At 63.0% G+C, this 15,955-nt stretch overlaps 3 protein-coding genes across 4 annotated transcripts in view; 1 reads left to right on the plus strand and 2 right to left on the minus strand.

The window, feature by feature from the left end:
• Window positions 1–47: 47 nt before the first annotated feature.
• On the minus strand, window positions 48–4,287 carry PSMC5 (proteasome 26S subunit, ATPase 5). The gene is made up of 12 exons (XM_074562112.1): window positions 3,860–4,287; window positions 3,339–3,410; window positions 2,824–2,893; window positions 2,557–2,654; window positions 2,111–2,167; window positions 1,778–2,008; window positions 1,479–1,605; window positions 1,115–1,305; window positions 915–1,013; window positions 659–769; window positions 498–584; window positions 48–161 (listed from the first exon to the last, which is right to left on the minus strand). The coding sequence occupies exons 1-12, from the start codon at window positions 4,103–4,105 to the stop codon at window positions 108–110; spliced, it is 1,443 nt and encodes a 480-aa protein (XP_074418213.1). The 5' UTR covers window positions 4,106–4,287; the 3' UTR covers window positions 48–107.
• Window positions 4,287–11,550, plus strand: FTSJ3 (FtsJ RNA 2'-O-methyltransferase 3). 2 transcript variants are annotated; one of them, XM_074562109.1, is made up of 22 exons: window positions 4,287–4,362; window positions 4,610–4,736; window positions 4,833–4,938; window positions 5,151–5,197; window positions 5,388–5,467; window positions 5,599–5,698; window positions 5,852–6,046; window positions 6,127–6,242; window positions 6,787–6,891; window positions 7,137–7,237; window positions 7,312–7,392; window positions 7,482–7,640; window positions 7,995–8,130; window positions 8,239–8,444; window positions 8,564–8,684; window positions 8,782–8,875; window positions 9,124–9,271; window positions 9,364–9,440; window positions 9,609–9,711; window positions 9,841–10,024; window positions 10,126–10,220; window positions 10,545–11,550. In XM_074562109.1, the coding sequence occupies exons 2-22, from the start codon at window positions 4,670–4,672 to the stop codon at window positions 10,732–10,734; spliced, it is 2,511 nt and encodes an 836-aa protein (XP_074418210.1). In that variant the 5' UTR covers window positions 4,287–4,362; window positions 4,610–4,669; the 3' UTR covers window positions 10,735–11,550. The 2 variants fall into 2 exon arrangements, with proteins under 2 accessions (XP_074418210.1, XP_074418211.1); XM_074562110.1 differs by having other exon boundaries at window positions 4,338–4,383.
• The window catches only part of LOC141732928 (alpha-2-macroglobulin-like protein 1), a 25,755-nt gene continuing 21,350 nt past the window's right edge, over window positions 11,551–15,955 (minus strand). Inside the window, 14 exon segments of the mRNA XM_074562538.1 lie at window positions 11,551–12,201; window positions 12,642–12,683; window positions 12,858–12,960; window positions 13,061–13,129; window positions 13,254–13,344; window positions 13,427–13,551; window positions 13,629–13,844; window positions 13,942–14,159; window positions 14,280–14,436; window positions 14,603–14,677; window positions 14,829–14,985; window positions 15,121–15,202; window positions 15,393–15,569; window positions 15,728–15,802. Of these exon segments, the coding sequence (XP_074418639.1) occupies window positions 12,170–12,201; window positions 12,642–12,683; window positions 12,858–12,960; window positions 13,061–13,129; window positions 13,254–13,344; window positions 13,427–13,551; window positions 13,629–13,844; window positions 13,942–14,159; window positions 14,280–14,436; window positions 14,603–14,677; window positions 14,829–14,985; window positions 15,121–15,202; window positions 15,393–15,569; window positions 15,728–15,802 (1,619 nt within the window). The 3' untranslated portion in view covers window positions 11,551–12,169.

The raw sequence follows: 15,955 nt of genomic DNA on the forward strand, positions 1-15,955 counted from the left end.
GCTCCCCCCCCCCAGCCCCTTCCTTTCCCCACACGGGCGCACAGGCATGGCCATAGCAGCACTTTATTAGAGACAACGCAGCCCGAGGAGCAGCCCCAGCCTCACCGTTACTTCCACAGCTTCTTGATGGACATGTTCTTCTCGCTGTCCTTCTGCATCACCTGAGCAGGGAGGAGGAGACAGTTGGTTCCCAGCCCGCAGCCCCCATTTGGGTGCTAATAACCCCAAAAAACAGCCTGAAACTTCAGCCCTGCAGCCTCCATCTCCAAGCAGGATTGGGCTAGGAAAGGTCTCCACCACCTCCCCAGCCTCTTCCATGTCGCTCACATGGGGACAAACGCCTTCAACAGGGTTGGTTGTCCCTGGAGCCGACCCGCTTCGCAGCTCCCAGGTCCTGGCAGATGCTGCCCAGGACAGGTTACGCCCCCCCTGACAGCTCCCTGTTCTGCAAGGAGCCCACCAGCAGCCCCTCCTTCGCCTCCCCCCACGACACTTACCTTGGCAACAGCCATTTCGAAGTCTTCTTGGGTGACGTGCACCCGCCTCTCCCTCAGCGCGTACATGCCAGCTTCTGTGCACACCCCCTGCAAGGGACAGGGATGTCACCCACTGTTCCCCCTCTGCCAACCCCGGCGCTGCCGCAGTGGCCCCAGCTCACCTTCACTTCCGCGCCCGACGCCCCTGGCATCAGCTCCGCGATCTTCCGCAGGTTGATGCCCCGCGTCAGGTTCATTTTCCGGGAGTGGATCTTCAGGATGTCCAGGCGGGCCTGGAGGAGAGCAGCGAGAAGAGGGCTGGAGTCACAGGAATCGCTCCCAGAGAGGGCTGGGACCAGCGTGCTCCCCCCAGGGAGAGGAGCAGGACAGCGGGGGACCAAGGGAGAGACGGGGCTCGCCATGGGGCACCCCACCTACCTCCTCGTTGGGAGGGGGGAACTCGATCTTCCTGTCGATGCGGCCAGGGCGCAGCAGAGCCGAGTCCAGAATGTCGATCCGGTTCGTGGCCATGATCACCTGCATGAGGAGAGCAATTGTCACCACTCCGGGCACCCCACTGCCACCACGGGGCTGGCAGGACACTGCCCTGTCCCCAGACAGGGACTGCACCCTCCTACCTTGATGTTCTTGGTGGCCTCAAAGCCATCGAGCTGGTTGAGGAGCTCCAGCATCGTGCGCTGCACCTCGCTGTCCCCGCCAGAGCCCCCCTCCAGGCGGGAGGAGCCGATGGAGTCGATCTCGTCCATGAAGATGATGGAGGGAGCATGTTCCCGGGCCATCACAAACAGCTCCCGCACCATGCGGGCGCCTGCGGGGAGCAGAGACGGCTGAGCCCTGGCACCACGCACAGCTCGACACAGCCCCAGCACTGCCGTCTGCCCCAGATGCCACGTAAGAGGCCACTCCTGAGGCCACCCAGCACCGCGAAAGCCCTCGCTGGGGCTCTGGCACAAGCAGCCACCTCCCCCTACACCATTTTACCTTCGCCGATGAACTTCTGCACCAGCTCGGAGCCCGAGACGCGGATAAAGGTGCAGTCGGTGTGGTGGGCCACAGCCCTGGCCAGCAACGTCTTGCCTGTGCCGGGGGGTCCATAGAGCAGCACACCCTGCAACGGCCACGGGGAGACCTCAGCACTCCTGTCCCTGCCTGCATGGGCAGCCGCACCACGACAGGAGACACGGGGACACTCCCAGGGGTGACGGAAGCAGCATTACAGTGGCACCACAGCACCCCTGAATGCTGACCCCCACCCGCACACCCACAGCTGCAGCACTTGCCTTGGGCTGGGCGATCCCCAGCGCCTCAAAAAGCTCAGGGTGCTTGACCGGCAGCTCGATCACTTCCTTGATCTCCTTTATCTGCTTGTCCAAGCCCCCAATCATCTCGTAAGTGGAATCCGGAACCTTCTCCACCATCATCAGGGACACCAGAGGATCCACTTTGTTGGGCAGGATCTTGTGCAGCGTGTAGCTGTCGTTGCGCAGGGCCACGCGACAGTTCGGGGTCACCTGCAGCAAGAGCAGAGGAGAGCTCAGCATCCCTGCAGCTGGGAAAGGGACTGGCAGCACCAGGCTGCCCGGAGGGAGCAGTCACGTCCCCAGGACACTCACGTCATTAATGTCAATGTTCTTGTCCACGTCCACCACAAACTTTCCCTCGGGGTGCACCTGCAAAGCAGCAGTTGCCACCGTCAGAGTTATTTCTCTGACGAGTAACCTGTCACGCGCACGCGCGCGATATCCACACTGGCTGCTCCGAGCAGGAGGAAGGAGCCAGAGAGCTCAGCTACTGCCAAACACTCTGCGGCCTTCCCTGTCCCCAGGAAGCCCAAAGCCAGGTGCCTCCCACCAGCCTGGGGAAGGTTGGGGCCCAGGAGAGCTGCTGCGACCTGTTCCTCTGGAGAAAGAGCTCTCACTTCACATCTTTTAGTTGTTAAATCCTCCCAGAGCTTGTGCTCACGCTTGCTCCAACCCCCGTGGGGTCAAATGGAGGGTCTGTCCACCCCACCTGGCTCTGCCCCAGCCCCAGTCACCCTCGGAACAGCTCAGCCTCGTACCTTGACAAGCACTTTCTTCTTGTCCATGGCTCTCACCACTTCTCCCACGTAGGAGCCCTGCTCCTGCAGCAGCTGCAGCTCCTCCCGCAGCAGGCGCACTGAAGGGAGGGAGACATCAGCGCCAGCCACAGGCACCCGTGCCCTGACCCACAACAGATGGGCAGAACTGGCCACAGCGGTTGGCAACTGAGCCAGGAGCCACCAGCCCAGCAGGTAAGACCAGCCCCACAGCCCTGGGCGAGGAAGATGAGAGGAGCTGAACCGTACCTTTAGCGTTCAACTCATTTCTCTGCGCTTGCAGGCGCCTCAGATTCTGGCTCTTCTCGTTCACGATGAGCTGTTGGGAGAAAAGCTTCGCTGGGTCCTCAGCATCCCGTGGAGCGCTCACATCAACTGAGCGTGGGCACTAGCACAATGGCCTTTGTCTTCGGACAGGGCCCTGGAGGGGGGCAGCCCTTCCCAGCAGGACGTGGCCAGCCAAACCGCACTGCCAAGGGCTGGGCAACACCTCGCACACACGCGGCAGTGCTGTCAGCTCATAGGATTGAGACTCATGTCATATACCCCCACCACCCAAAGGCTGGGTCCTGCTTGTAGATCCCACCCTGGGGCACTGCTCGCTCCTTGCACCCCAGAACAAGGACACCTGCAGCACAGAAAAGGCTGCGGACACTCTCAAGGCAAGCGCAGGGACGCGGCCACACAGTCCCGGCTGGAACCGTGGCGATGCCGTGCTGGGGAAGGCCGGCTGAGCATCTCCCGCGCAGCTAGGACTGGCTCACCTGCAGCTCCTCGATCTTGGACAGGTAGTACTGCCGGAGCCCTGTGCCTCCTTTCCCATCGTCCATCTCCATCTGTGAGAGAGCAGAGCTCAGCAGCACCGGCCTTACGTCCAGGGGCCACCCATTCTACCTGAGGCCTCGAAAACAATCTGTACCCTCAGTCAGTCTCCGTGCTGCCCCTCTAGTCCCCATGTCCCGCGTCAGGCCCTGGGTCACCGTTTTCGCTCCCACCCACCTTCTGCCTCCCTGGGGCCGGTGCCCAACAACAGCCCCCAAGCGCCGGTTCCCCCGCGGGTCCCACCATCCCCACCTCCCCCCTAACCCCCTCCCGGAGCCTCGTCCCGCACTCCCCAAGCCTTGCCCCAAACCCCGGTCGGCCCCTGCCCTCTCGGCGAGACCCGCCGAGTCACGGCGACCGCCAGGCCGCGACCAGATCCAGGCCCAGCAGAGCCCCGCGGCAGCACGGCGCGAACCGAGCACCCCGCGGCCGGCGGCTGCACCCCGCTCCGGCCCGCCCGTACCTGCTCGGGCCCGTCCACCGCCATCTTCTCCGCCGGCATCGGGACCCCGGCGCCGCTCCTGCCGGCACTAAAGATGGCCGCCGCCCTCCTTCCGCTGCCCGCCCCCCCCCCCCCGCGCGCCGGGCGTGATGGCGTCACTTCCTCTCTCCGCCGCGACAACAGACCCGAACACCCTGCGCCGCGCAGCGCCGGGGCGAAAAGCGCATGCGCGAGGGTGGCTGCCTGGGGTCGGGGCCGTGCTGCCATCTTGGTACGGTCAGAGCTGATTTCTCCGCATTACGGAGCCTCACAAGCGCAAGAGCAGGCCGAAGACGCGCCTCCGGGGAGGGTTCGGTACCGTTCCCCCTTCTCCCGCCGCTGCATCACCCCGGTCCCACCTGGCTGCGGCGGCGGGGACGCGCCACTCCCAAGATGGCGCCCAGGCGAGCGGAAGCGGAAGTCTGGTTTCTCGCGCAAGGCACGCCGGGAAGGCGGCGCCGGGCACGCGGCGGTGTCGGGAGCGGGTCGGTATCGCCGTCGTGTCTGTGCGTGTGGCGGAGGCGGCAGCGGAGGCGGCCCCGGCCTGGGCGGGGGGAACTGGGGTGTCAGGGCTGAGGGGACCCCGGGGCGGGGGGGGGCGGGGTCGGCCGGGGCAGCAGGGGAGCCCTGAGGGGACGCTGGGGTTTGCCTGTGCGGGTTGTGGGGGGACACCGGGCCCGTCCCTCCTCTCCCCTCCCCCCCGAGCTCACGCCGACTGTTTTCCCCCCTCAGGGCCGTGCCGGCGGCTGACAGCAGGGCCCGACCCCGCGGAGGGGCCCGACCGCCGCCACCATGGGCAAGAAAAGCAAATTGGGCAAGAGCCGGAGGGACAAGTTCTACCACTTGGCCAAGGAGACGGGTGAGGGGCCTGTCCGCTCGCTGCGGGACAGGGGGGGCTGCAGCCCCACGAACCCCTGACCCCGGAGATCCATAACCCTCAGCTCTCCCTCCGCAGGCTTTCGTTCCCGCTCCTCCTTCAAGCTTCTCCAGCTCAATAGGAAGTTCCAGTTCCTGCAGAAGGCCCGGGCGCTGCTGGACCTGTGTGCAGCCCCCGGCGGGTGGTGAGTGGTGTCAGGGACCCAAGTCGCAGCCTGGTGCCACCAGCTGTCCTGGGACATCGTTGTGAAGTGGTTTTTGTGTTCTGTCTTGTGGTGACTTATCTCAGCCTCTGTCCTCGATGCCAAACCTGATCCCAGCCCCCTGTCAGCACAGTCCAAGGCTGGGGGCTCTGCCGGGATCCTGCCGTAGCTTTATTCCTCTCTGTTCTTTCTAGGCTGCAGGTGGCTTCCAAATTCATGCCGGTTTCCAGCTTGATCATTGGTGAGTGGTGGGACAGGAGCAGGCTGGGGACAGGGACCTCCACCACGGTCCCTGGTTATGGCCAAAGAAAGGGGATCGTGGACTGGGGATCCTTGTGGGAGGAGAGGGCGGATGGGGAAGCCACGTCGGATGGGCTGGGCTGGTGCCTGTTTTTGAAGGGTTGTGTGTTTATATCTCCTCTTTGTGCCAGGAGTGGACTTGGTCCCCATCAAACCTATTCCCAACGTGGTGACACTGCAGGAAGACATCACCACTGAGAAGTGCCGCCAGGTACAAACCTGTCTCCCCTGCTCTGAGCGTCGTACACCGGTCTGGTAGGACCGTGGCAGGGGACTGAGCTAAGCTGCCTGTTGATTCTTGCAGCGGGGTTAGTAGGACTAACGTCTGCGTCCATCCCTCAGGCCCTGCGGAAGGAGCTGCAGACATGGAAGGTGGACGTGGTGCTGAACGATGGAGCACCCAACGTGGGAGCCAGCTGGGTGCATGATGCCTATTCCCAAGGTGGGGCTTGCCTGTGGCCTGGCACAGTCTGGGAGGGTACAAGGGCAGGCACATCTCATACCCTGTCAGGGCAGGGTGGCAGTATGCTGTGGGACGGGGAACTGGGCGGTGGGGACGGTGACAACCGCTGACTGCACTTCTCTCTCCCTTCAGCCAACCTGACCCTCATGGCCCTGAAACTGGCCTGCGAATTTCTCTGCAAAGGCGGCTGGTTCATCACCAAGGTTTTCCGTTCCCGGGACTACCAGCCACTTCTCTGGATCTTCCAGCAGTTCTTCAACAAGGTCCAGGCCACCAAGCCCCAAGCCTCCCGCAACGAGTCTGCTGAGATCTTTGTGGTGTGCCAGGGTGAGCAGCCAGGCGGGACTTGCAGCCGCTGGGATGGGTCTGGAAAAAACCTGCTCATAGCTCTGATTCCTCTATCCCAGGTTATCAGGCTCCAGACAAAATCGACAACAAGTTCTTTGACCCAAAATACGCCTTCAAGGAAGTGGAGGTTCAGACTAAGTCCGTTAGTGAGCTGGTCAGCAAAAAGAAACCAAAGGTATGAGTTTGCTTCACTGGGCAGCAAGACCAAACACACACTAAAGGGGCTGCGGATTGGGGACAAAGAGATAGTAAGCAAAGTTGCGCAGGAAAATTAAAGGTGTGGGGATGCAGAGTGGTGGAAGAGCTAGTTTTGGGGAGGCTTACAGCCTTAGAAGGCTATGGAGCAATGGGGAAACAGTGATACAAGTTGTGAAGCTGGGGATGGATCGGTAAAACCCTCCCTGCAATCGTTGGCCACTAGGTTTGTGTCTTTGTGACGCGTCTTTAGGGCACAGGGCAGTAAAGGCTGCATCAAGTGGCCTCAGCTGGGCATGGAGCTGACACAAACCTCTGTCACTGTCACCTCTCCGAGTCTGAGGTGGGACTGGGAGACGCTGTGGAGCGGGTTGGGGCTGGTAACTTGCCCTCATCCCGAAGTCTTGTGGGTGTGTTTATGGGCTGCAGTGGGACATGAGTTATGTGACATCGTTCATCCCTTAGGGATGGTTGAAGCTGCTTTTGCGCCCTGCTGCAGCTCACGCAGCTCCTTCCTTCTGTAGGCAGAAGGCTACGCAGATGGCGACACAACTCTCTACCACCGCTTCACCCTGATGGACTTCCTCAAGGCTCCCAACCCCGTGGACTTCCTCTCCAAGGCCAACGAGGTGAGAGTGCCTGAGTGAAGGGGTCCTTGGTGGCCTCCGAGATGTCCCCAGGAGCACAGAGCCATGAAAAGAGGGAGCTGGGTGCCCCAGCGATGGCCCTTATCCTGTTCTCGTGGGAGGTGAGGCAGGGCAGGAGCCTGCCTGGAGTTTACCTGGTCATTGTCCTATTTTATAGATTGGTTTAACCTTACCAAAGAAAGAAATTTAGTATACGTGCTTAATTAATTTGCCTCTCTTCTATCTAGATCACACTGGGGGATGGTGAGCTGGAGAATCACAGTTCCACCACGGAAGAGCTGCGTCAGTGCTGCAAAGACATCCGTGTGCTGGGACGCAAAGAGCTCAGGTACTGGGTGGGACTGGGACAGGGCGTTATGCTGGGCCTGATGGATGCGTCTAACAGTCTGCCTTCCCGCACAGAGCCCTGCTGAACTGGAGGACGAAGTTACGGCGTTTCTTGGCCAAAAAGCTGAAAGAGCAGGCAAAGGAGCTGGATATCAAGTAGGAACAACAGGGCTGCCCCAGAGCGCCAGTGCGGTGGGATGGGCCTGCCACTGGGAGAGATGGTCTGAGCTCCTTCCTTTTGGCAGCCTGAGCTCCGGTGAAGAGGAGGAAGGCAAAGAGGAGGAGAAGGAGGAGAAGAAAGCGTCACTGAGCGCTGCACCTGATGAGGTGGTGAAAGAGGAAGAGGAGGAGGTAGAGCTGGCGTTGGCGGAGATGAAGGCCAAGGAGCTGGCAGAGTTGAAGAGGTAAAAAGATCTCACCTGAGGAGAGATGAGGGAGCACCAGGCCAGCAGAGCACAAGGCGGGCTCCAGCCATGGGGACAAAGGCTGGTAGTGTCAGAGCCTGTCCTGCTGTTGACAGTGGGTGAGGGTTGTGGGTCTGGAGTCCTTGGGGTTGTCTGCTCATCTGAGCAGGTGAAGCAGCTGTTCCAATCTGGCACGGGCCTGCTTCATCTCAGGGTTGGTGGCCCCTCATAGGGCGGTGATAGTGCTGCTGAGGGAGATCTGGCACCAATGCGGCAGTGGAAGAGCCACTGGGCTCTGTGTGTGTGTGTGTGGAGGGAGCCAGTGCGGCCTCATCCCTTTGCCTCCTTCTCCAGAAAGAAGAAGAAGATCCTGAAGGAGCAGCGGAAGCAGCGTGAGCGCGTGGAGCTGAAGATGGACCTCCCTGGTGTCTCCATCGCTGATGATGGTGACACCAGCATGTTCTCCCTCCGAACTATCCACAGGACCCCGGTGTGTGGGGCAGGGGGAGGCCAGGCTCCCAGAGCCATCACGACTGGGACAGTGGTGGGCCCATGGCTGATGGGCCGTAGCTAGTGACTCGTCTCACTTGCGTTGCAGCTGCTAAACGAGGTGACCCGGGGAGACATGGCATCCGCAGATGCCCTTCTGGAGATAGGACCTGGAGACGATGACATTTATATCTCGGATAATGAGGAAGAGGATGATGTGTCCCTGGCTAGCGATCTGGACCCAGAGGAACTGCTTGAGATAGAAGCCCGTCAGCGCCGGCTGGAGCGGGAAAAGCGAGAGAAAGGTGCAAAGAGGTGAGAGCCGGGAGAGATCTCCCTGAGGTAGGGGCTTCCTTTGGAGCAGCTCCGGAGTCCCGCAGTGGGCACACCCCGTCCTGGTTGGGGGACGCTGATCCTGCTGCTGTTTGTCACAGGGCGAAGTTTAAGCAGAAGGAAGAGGAGGAGGAAGGGGAGGAAGTGGAGAATCCCCTGCTGGTACCCCTGGAGGAGAAGTCGGTGCTGGAGGAACGGCAGACCAGCCTGTGGTTTGGGAAGGTGAGTCCCACAGGGCCAGAAATGACAGGGCGGCCTTGGCCCCAGCAGCTGCTCAGGTCTGCCCTGTGTCCCCTGACCTGCTGCTCCCTGTCCCCAGGATGCCTTCGCTGGCATCGAGGACGATGCGGACGAGGACCTGGAGCTGGGGCAGTCGCAGATGTTGGCTGAGAAACAGCGCGAGTCTCAGAGAGGTTAGTGGGGGGCTGCATCGCTGCGGGGGGCACAGAGGGACAGCCCCATGGCCCAGACTGGGGTGCTGGATCAAACCACGATGGGGGTGCTGCTCTGAGCAGGACTGGAAATCTCCAGGGGCTGCTTCCAGCCTGTATCATTTAATGAGCTGGTGTGAGTGTAGTGTTAACGAGCTGGATCTCTAGAGTAACGCTCTGCAGTGGGGTCTGCCTCGACCCTTTCTCACCCAGTGGTTCCTGTTCCCCAGACAAAGCAACAAGGAAAGGGCAGAAGAAGGAGGTACCCCCGGAGGAAGCTCCAGCTGAGCCCCCACCTGCCACAGACGCAGGACCCGACACTGGTAAAGCACAGGATGAGCAGAGCAGCGACGATGACAGCAGCAGTGACGAGGAGAGGTGAGGGATGAGAGGGGAGGCAGCCTGGATGTTCTCCACAGTCCTGGAGAGCGGGGAGGTGAGGACCCCGGCCCTGATCAATCTCTCCGCAGGCCACTGACACCAGTGGGGAGGAAGCGGGACCGTGTCGAGCCGTGTGGCTTCGAGGTGGTGCCCATTGAGAACCCAGGTGAGTGGGGGGTGCTGTTTGCACCCATGTGTGCCCGGTGATACCATGCGAGTTCCTCTTTAGGGTGAGGAGGCAGGGTCAGACGTGGGCTGGCAGGGCTCCGTGCTGCTCCCTGGGTCTCCGGCTGCTTGCAGATAAGCCAAGCTTTAATCTGTCCATATGCTGCAGTGAAAAAAGCCCGTGTCCTGGACGCAGAGGGCCTGGCGCTCAGCTCTGTCATTGCCACCTCCAAAAAGGCAAGACGGGACCTCATTGATGACTCCTTCAACAGGTATGTGCAGCTGCGGTTGCTGGAGGGGCAGCAGCGCTCGGTCTCGCAACAGGAGACAGGCCATGGGGGTGGCAGATGTATTGGTGTGGGGACTCCATGTCCCCCTCACGACCGTGTCCCCCTCCCCAGGTATTCCTTCAACGAGGACGAGGGAGAGCTGCCGGAGTGGTTCACAGAGGAGGAGAAGCAGCACCGGCGCAAGCAGATACCTGTGGACCGGCAGACGGTTGAGGCGTATCGGCAGCGCTGGCGTGAAATCAACGCCCGCCCCATCAAGAAGGTGGCGGAGGCCAAGGCCCGCAAGAAGAGGCGGGTGAGTGGGGCTGTGGTCCTGCATGGGTGCTCTGTTCCCCCTCCCAGGTGCTCCGTCCCTCCTCCAATCCCCCTTGTCCCTCACCCTCGCTGTCCCCGCAGATGCTGAAGAAGATGGAGCAGATGAAGAAGAAAGCAGAGGCCGTGGTGAGCACGGTGGATATTTCGGAGAGGGAGAAAGTGGCCCAGCTGCGGCGGTGAGTGGCGGAGCTGAGATCCGGATCCTTCGTGTCATGCTGGGCTGGTTCGCGATGCCTTGTCCCTGCAGCCACAGCGTGGGGACAGCTGCTGTGTGTAACCCAGCAGGGCTGGCAAAGGCCGGGCTGGATCCGGGTGCAGGCTGAGGGGTGGCAGAGCAAGCAAGGGAGCCCCGTCTTGGGGCACGGAGGCCCAGAGGAGTGGTGTCACCCAGTAGAGTGGTGTCACCCAGTATTGGTCTTTGGATACATCCTAAAGCCAAACTGCTGGAGCCGGGCCACGGTGCTGGGGTCTCGGTCTCACCTTTTGCCATTCTCCTGCAGCATCTACAAGAAGGCTGGGCTGGCCAAGGAGAAGCGGCAGGTCACCTACTTGGTGGCTAAGAAAGGCGTAGGACCCCGGGTGCGTCGTCCTCCTGGCGTCAAGGGCCAGTTCAAGGTCGTCGACAGCCGCCTGAAGAAAGACGTGAGGGCTCAGAAGCGCAAAGAACAGAAGAAAAAACGCCATAAGTGATGTGGGACTGGCTCCGTCCTCGGCCAGGGACTTGGCTCGGCGCACGGGGCAGCGCTGGCTCCTGTCCTCCCACCGCGGCCTCGGGAGCAGATGTCTCATCCTGCCTCTCCCCCGTCACGGGGACAGGGCTCCACACGTTCCTGTTAGTCAGTGCCTTGATGTGACATTGCCTGCTGTCCTCCGGTGGGGCAGGGAAGGTTTATTTGACCTCAGCACTGTAGCATCGACCCCCTTCCCGTGCTGGCTGGATGGCCCCATCTCCAGGTCTCTCACCGTTGCCGGCTCTGCTGGAAGACTCTTGCCCTGGATCCACGCCAGCCCTCGCTGTCCCCAGAGGGGTTGTGGCTCACGGTGACAGCTCCCTGGGCCGTATTTGCCACCGAGCTCACAGGACGGTGGATGCTGAGCCCTGAGGCAGGCGGGGGGCGGGGGTCCGCGCAAAGCGGCTCCTCGGTTACAGCAGAATTAAAGCCAGGTCTGAGGCTGCACCGGGACGTGTCCTGCATCGTCAGGAGATGAGGGGCCTGTGCTGGGAGCTGCCACGTCCCTTCGGGCGATATAGAAAGAGGAGCGCAGGGTTGGTGGGGTCCGTGCACCTCTGCCAATGCTGTTGGGGAGCCCACCCACCTCGGCCCACCTCGTTTTATCTCTGGCAAAGGAGCCGAGGAGCAGCTGGCCTGCCCTGCAGCAGCGGGGCTGATGTCCACCCCCCCTGCCCCGACCAGCAAAGTCCCCAGCAGCCACCCCATCCCCGCCAGCGCAACCCCCTACTGGGGTGGGACCCGGCCAGCAAAAGAAAGACCAAGAGAAAACCCCTCCGTGAGCAAATGTCTTTATTTAGACTTGGCGGGGGGGGACGACTATGGCTTCTCCAACACGTGCTTGAATCTGTTTTGGTGGGACCGGGGAGGTGTCCCCAGGTCCCTTTTGGTGACGGGGGCACTCTGTTAGTGTCAGGGAGGGGGCTGGGGTAGCACCGTGTTTCGCAGGGAGAGCACGCCGGGGCGAGCGGTGGTGGGGACCTGCTGGGGAAGGGACAGTTGGTCTGGGAGGAGGGAGGAGGACTTGGTCCCGTTCAAGTGCTGTGGGGAGGGGAGAGGCCAGACCTGGTGCCCCAGAGCTCCTCGGGATGGCACGGGGGCCGTGCACAGGGGTGTCCCTGTAAAGCCACCGCTTGGCTGGTCAACCAAAGTCAAATATCTGCGGCTGGGGCTCTGTTGGGTCCTGGTGGGGTGGGAGCTACGCTCTGGGGAGAAGTGGCTGAGTCCAGAGCGAGCCGTGCCCTGCTGCAAGCACCTCGGGGCCACCTTCTGTCCCCCGGGGAGGGTCGGGGCCGTGGCCAGGGTGGGAACAGAGACCGTGGGCTGTCCCAGTCCTCGGTGGCTGAGGGAGTCGGGGCAGGCGGAGGGGGCCGGCTGCCAGGCTTCAGCCCGTGCTAGAAGTTTTCCTGCTGCTCACCGTCGGCCTCTTCAAAGTGAAATGTGGGCGTGCTGTGAGAGGGGAGCCCCGCTGTGCCCCCCCACCAGCCACCCATGGCTGTCCCTGTCCCTCCAGCTGAGCTCCAGCCCTGGGAGCTCGGTGTCTCACCCCCTCTGTGACCCCAAAGGCGCAGAGGGAAGCTCTGCAGGGGGCACAGGAGGCAGGCCAGGTGTCATGGGGGTCTGAGCCTCCTTGAAGAAACACAGCTCCTCTCTGCACCCCACAACCCGGACACCCGGCTCCTCCCTGACCTCTAGCCCCCCACGCTCTGGCCAGCAAGTCCCCATCAGTCACTCCAGGGTTCTTCCCTCCCCACTCGCTGCCCTCCGTCCCCTGGGTCCATGGGCTCAGCACAGCCCAGGTGGGCCCTTCAGGGTCGGTGGGTCCCCATGAGGGTCCCGATGGCAGGGTGACTCCTCTGTCCCTACCTGAGCTGCAGGGCGCACTGTAGGCAGCATCCGTGCGGTCACCTGCAACGGCAAGGACGGTGACCGACGGGCTCAGGGTGAGCTGCTCCCGCTAACGAGCCAACGCTCATCAACGCGAACTGACAGCTCAGCCAGACCTACGTATGAACCACCAGGGTCACAAGGGGTGGCAGTGGGGCCAGGCACCCCCATGGCCACGTCCCGGGTGGGGCTCACCTGTCTCGTAGTAGTCGTACAGCGTCACGGCGGCCGGCTGGAGGTTCCTCACCGGGAAGTCCTGCGTGGCGGTGAAGGCGAAGGTCTTCTCCTCCTTGGTCAGCTGCGGAGACAGCTCAAGGGTGAGGCGCGACCGTCGGCCATGGGGAAGCATCCCCACGCCCTGGCACAGAGGGCTCTGCTGTCCCCGTGCCACATCTCACCTGGTCCAGGTAAATCGTCACCTGGTCGGGCTGTACCTCCACCTTCTTCACCAGCTCCTGCCTCTTCAGCTGGAGGGACACGGCTCAGGTTGGGCACCAGCTGCTCGGTGGGTGCCCCAACCGGAGCCAGCACCCCCGGGCTGGGTGGCCCGGTGGGGCAGGGGGGGTCCCGGGGGCAGCGGGGGCTTCTCACCTCCACCACAGAGCTCTTCTCCGGGATGTAGCCAGATGGCAGCTTGGCCTCGATTACAACCATGTTGGTGGTGGGACGTTCCCCTGTGTACCTGCAAGGTGGGGTTGGGGTCTGCCCTCCCTCCTCGGCTGCTCCCGGACCCTCCAAACCTGGGGGGCAGCCCCGACCCCTACCGTGCCCGGAGGAGGAGGCGGAAACGGGTGCTAGCGTCGCCCCTGCACTCCCTGGGCTCCGTCTCCACGTGGAGGTCGAACGTCCCCGTGCTCGGAGGGGGTGGCACGTTATAGCGCAGGGTCGCCTGGGGTGACACGGGGCGGGGGGTTAGAGCCACCGAGCGGGCACCGCACGGGGATAGAGACCCCAGGATGGACCCACCTGCACCAGGGCGCAGCCCTGCCCGCGGGCTTGCACCCGGTACGTCCCCGGCAGCTCTTGCAGGGCCGCCCGCTGCAGCACCAGCCGGGTGCTGTTGAGCAGCACAAAGTCCTGCGCGGTGCCCGCCGGGGACGTCACCGTCACTGTGAAGTCCCCGTTGCTGCTGTACGTCAGGGCGGCATACTTGGCCAGGGCTTGCAGGGCCACCACGGTGTCCTGGGCATGGAGAAAGCACCGAGCCGGTGTCACCCCTAATTACGGGGGCTGTAGAGGGGGGATGCTTGGAGGAACCCACGCCCCCCGGTGCCGGTACCTGCGTGGAGGCGAAGCCCCCGTAGGGGTTTTGCTGCCTGCTGAGCCAGCGGACGATTTGGGATGCTGTCCCCAGGTTGTCAGAGGACACTTGGGGCTGGGAGAGGTAGGCCAGCAGGACGTAGGCGGTCATCTCCACCTCCGCCGGCGCGGCGGCGGCCCAGGAGGGCTGCGAGGAGGGGAGAGCCTTCCCCTTCCTCCGCCAGGAGAGCTGCCCCTCTGGGAGAGAAGGGGATGGGAGCTCAGCCCCCTGCTCCGGGGGGGACTGGGGGTGGCATGGGGCGACCCAGGCAGAGGGTGGCGCTGCCCGGAGGTGCCCCTGCCCACGCCGGGTGGTACCTGCGCTGACGCTGTGCTGGGCCAGGCTCTGCAGCTGGGCTTGCTGCTGCTCCCCGCGCCCCGCCAGCCCGAAAACGTAGGCGAGGAGCGCCTGCGTGTAGGGGTCATCCGCGGCCGAAACCTCCAGGCACCGCAGGGCTGAGCTCACCATCGGGTCCTGGCACGGGAGCAGAGTCAGGAACGAGCCCACAGCCGTGGGCATCGCTCACCGACTCCAGTTCTTGCCCAGTGTGACCAGTTGCACCCAGGTTGGGCTGGGAGGTGGCCTGGAACAACTGGACTCCCTCCACCAGCCTCTTCGGGGAAGATGGGGTCATCCTCACCGTTGGGGACAGCCCCAGCTCCAGCATCGCAGCCGTGACATAAGCCGAGAGTGAGAGCTCATCTGAGATGCCACCCTGCAAAGGCGACAGCGGGAGACGAGTCCGGCCATGCCGTGCCACCGGCATGGGGACTCCCCCGCTGCCTAGAGCGCAGGCTGGGGACACGCTGGGGCCAGCCTGGCTCTGGCCGCATGTCGCCGTGTCCCACCTGAGCCCACCAACCCACCTGCAGGGCGTTGTTGAAGAGCTTCCCCACGCTGCGGAAACAGCCCGTCTTCTGCTGCTGCTTCTGCAGCCAGCGCAGCGCGTCCGTGATGTGCCGCTCCTCAATGGCCACGTAGGCTCGGGCTTGCCCAAAGGACTTGAGGACAAACGCCGTCAGCCTGCGAGCCAGAGGGATGTTGGAGGGATGGGAAACCGGGACTGGGGCATGCTTGGTGGCAGGAGGAGCCCTGGGATGTCTGTTCCCTGGAGGAATGCTGCTGCACAACCTGCCTGAGCCCCATCTGGTCCCTCACCAGGTATTGCCGCTGGAATCACTCTTCCCGAAAGCGCTGTAAGAGCCGTCGTCATGTTTGTAGAGCAGCTCTCGCTGGTACCCTGTGGGGAGGGGATGGGGATGAGTCTTCACGTGAAGGTCTTTACATCCCCGGGGGATCGTAGAGGCAGGATGCAGCCCCGACCCACCCCGGGATGCCAGTAGAGAATGGAGAGGGGGGAGATGGGGCGGTGGTGTCCCTGGGCAGCAAGGCAGGGTGTGAGGACGAGAGAGGGGACCGGGGACGCTCACCGCTCTGCAGGAAGCCCTGCGCCTTGGCGCGGATGTCGGGGCGCAGCTGCCCGCTCTTCTCCAGGTACTGCTGGATGTAGATGTTGGGGGCGAAGCGGACCATGTTCTGCTCCCCGCAGCCGTAGGGCATGGCCAGGAGGCTGTCCAGGTTCTGCAGAGCGTTGCCCAAGATGTCACCTGTCCCAGGGGGATACGAGGAGCGCCGTCATTGGCTGTGTCCCCCGTATCCCCTCCCATCTCAGCCCCAGGTGGTCCCACCTCCTGCTGAGCTTGGGCCACGGAGCTCTGCACCCTCCCTGCCCCACGTAGTGCCTCGTTCCCCACCTGTCCCTTACCCATCACGGTGACGTGGGCTCGCTGGGAGCCCTCCAAGATGTTTGCAGGAATCTCCAGGGAGATTTCTTCATCGGCTGCAGGGATGGAGGGCAACAACAGTGGGAATGCCCAGCTTGTCCTGGCCTGGCCCCGTGGCACCCCTGCCCACCCCCTTCCTGCTCTGACCCTGTGTGGGCTCAGGGTTGGGTTGGGGCATCTCAGCCAGGAGCTCCTAGGGACCCTGGGTC

The sequence above is a fragment of the Larus michahellis genome, chromosome 18 (assembly GCF_964199755.1).
Source record: "Larus michahellis chromosome 18, bLarMic1.1, whole genome shotgun sequence".
NCBI classification, from domain to species: Eukaryota; Metazoa; Chordata; class Aves; order Charadriiformes; family Laridae; genus Larus; species Larus michahellis.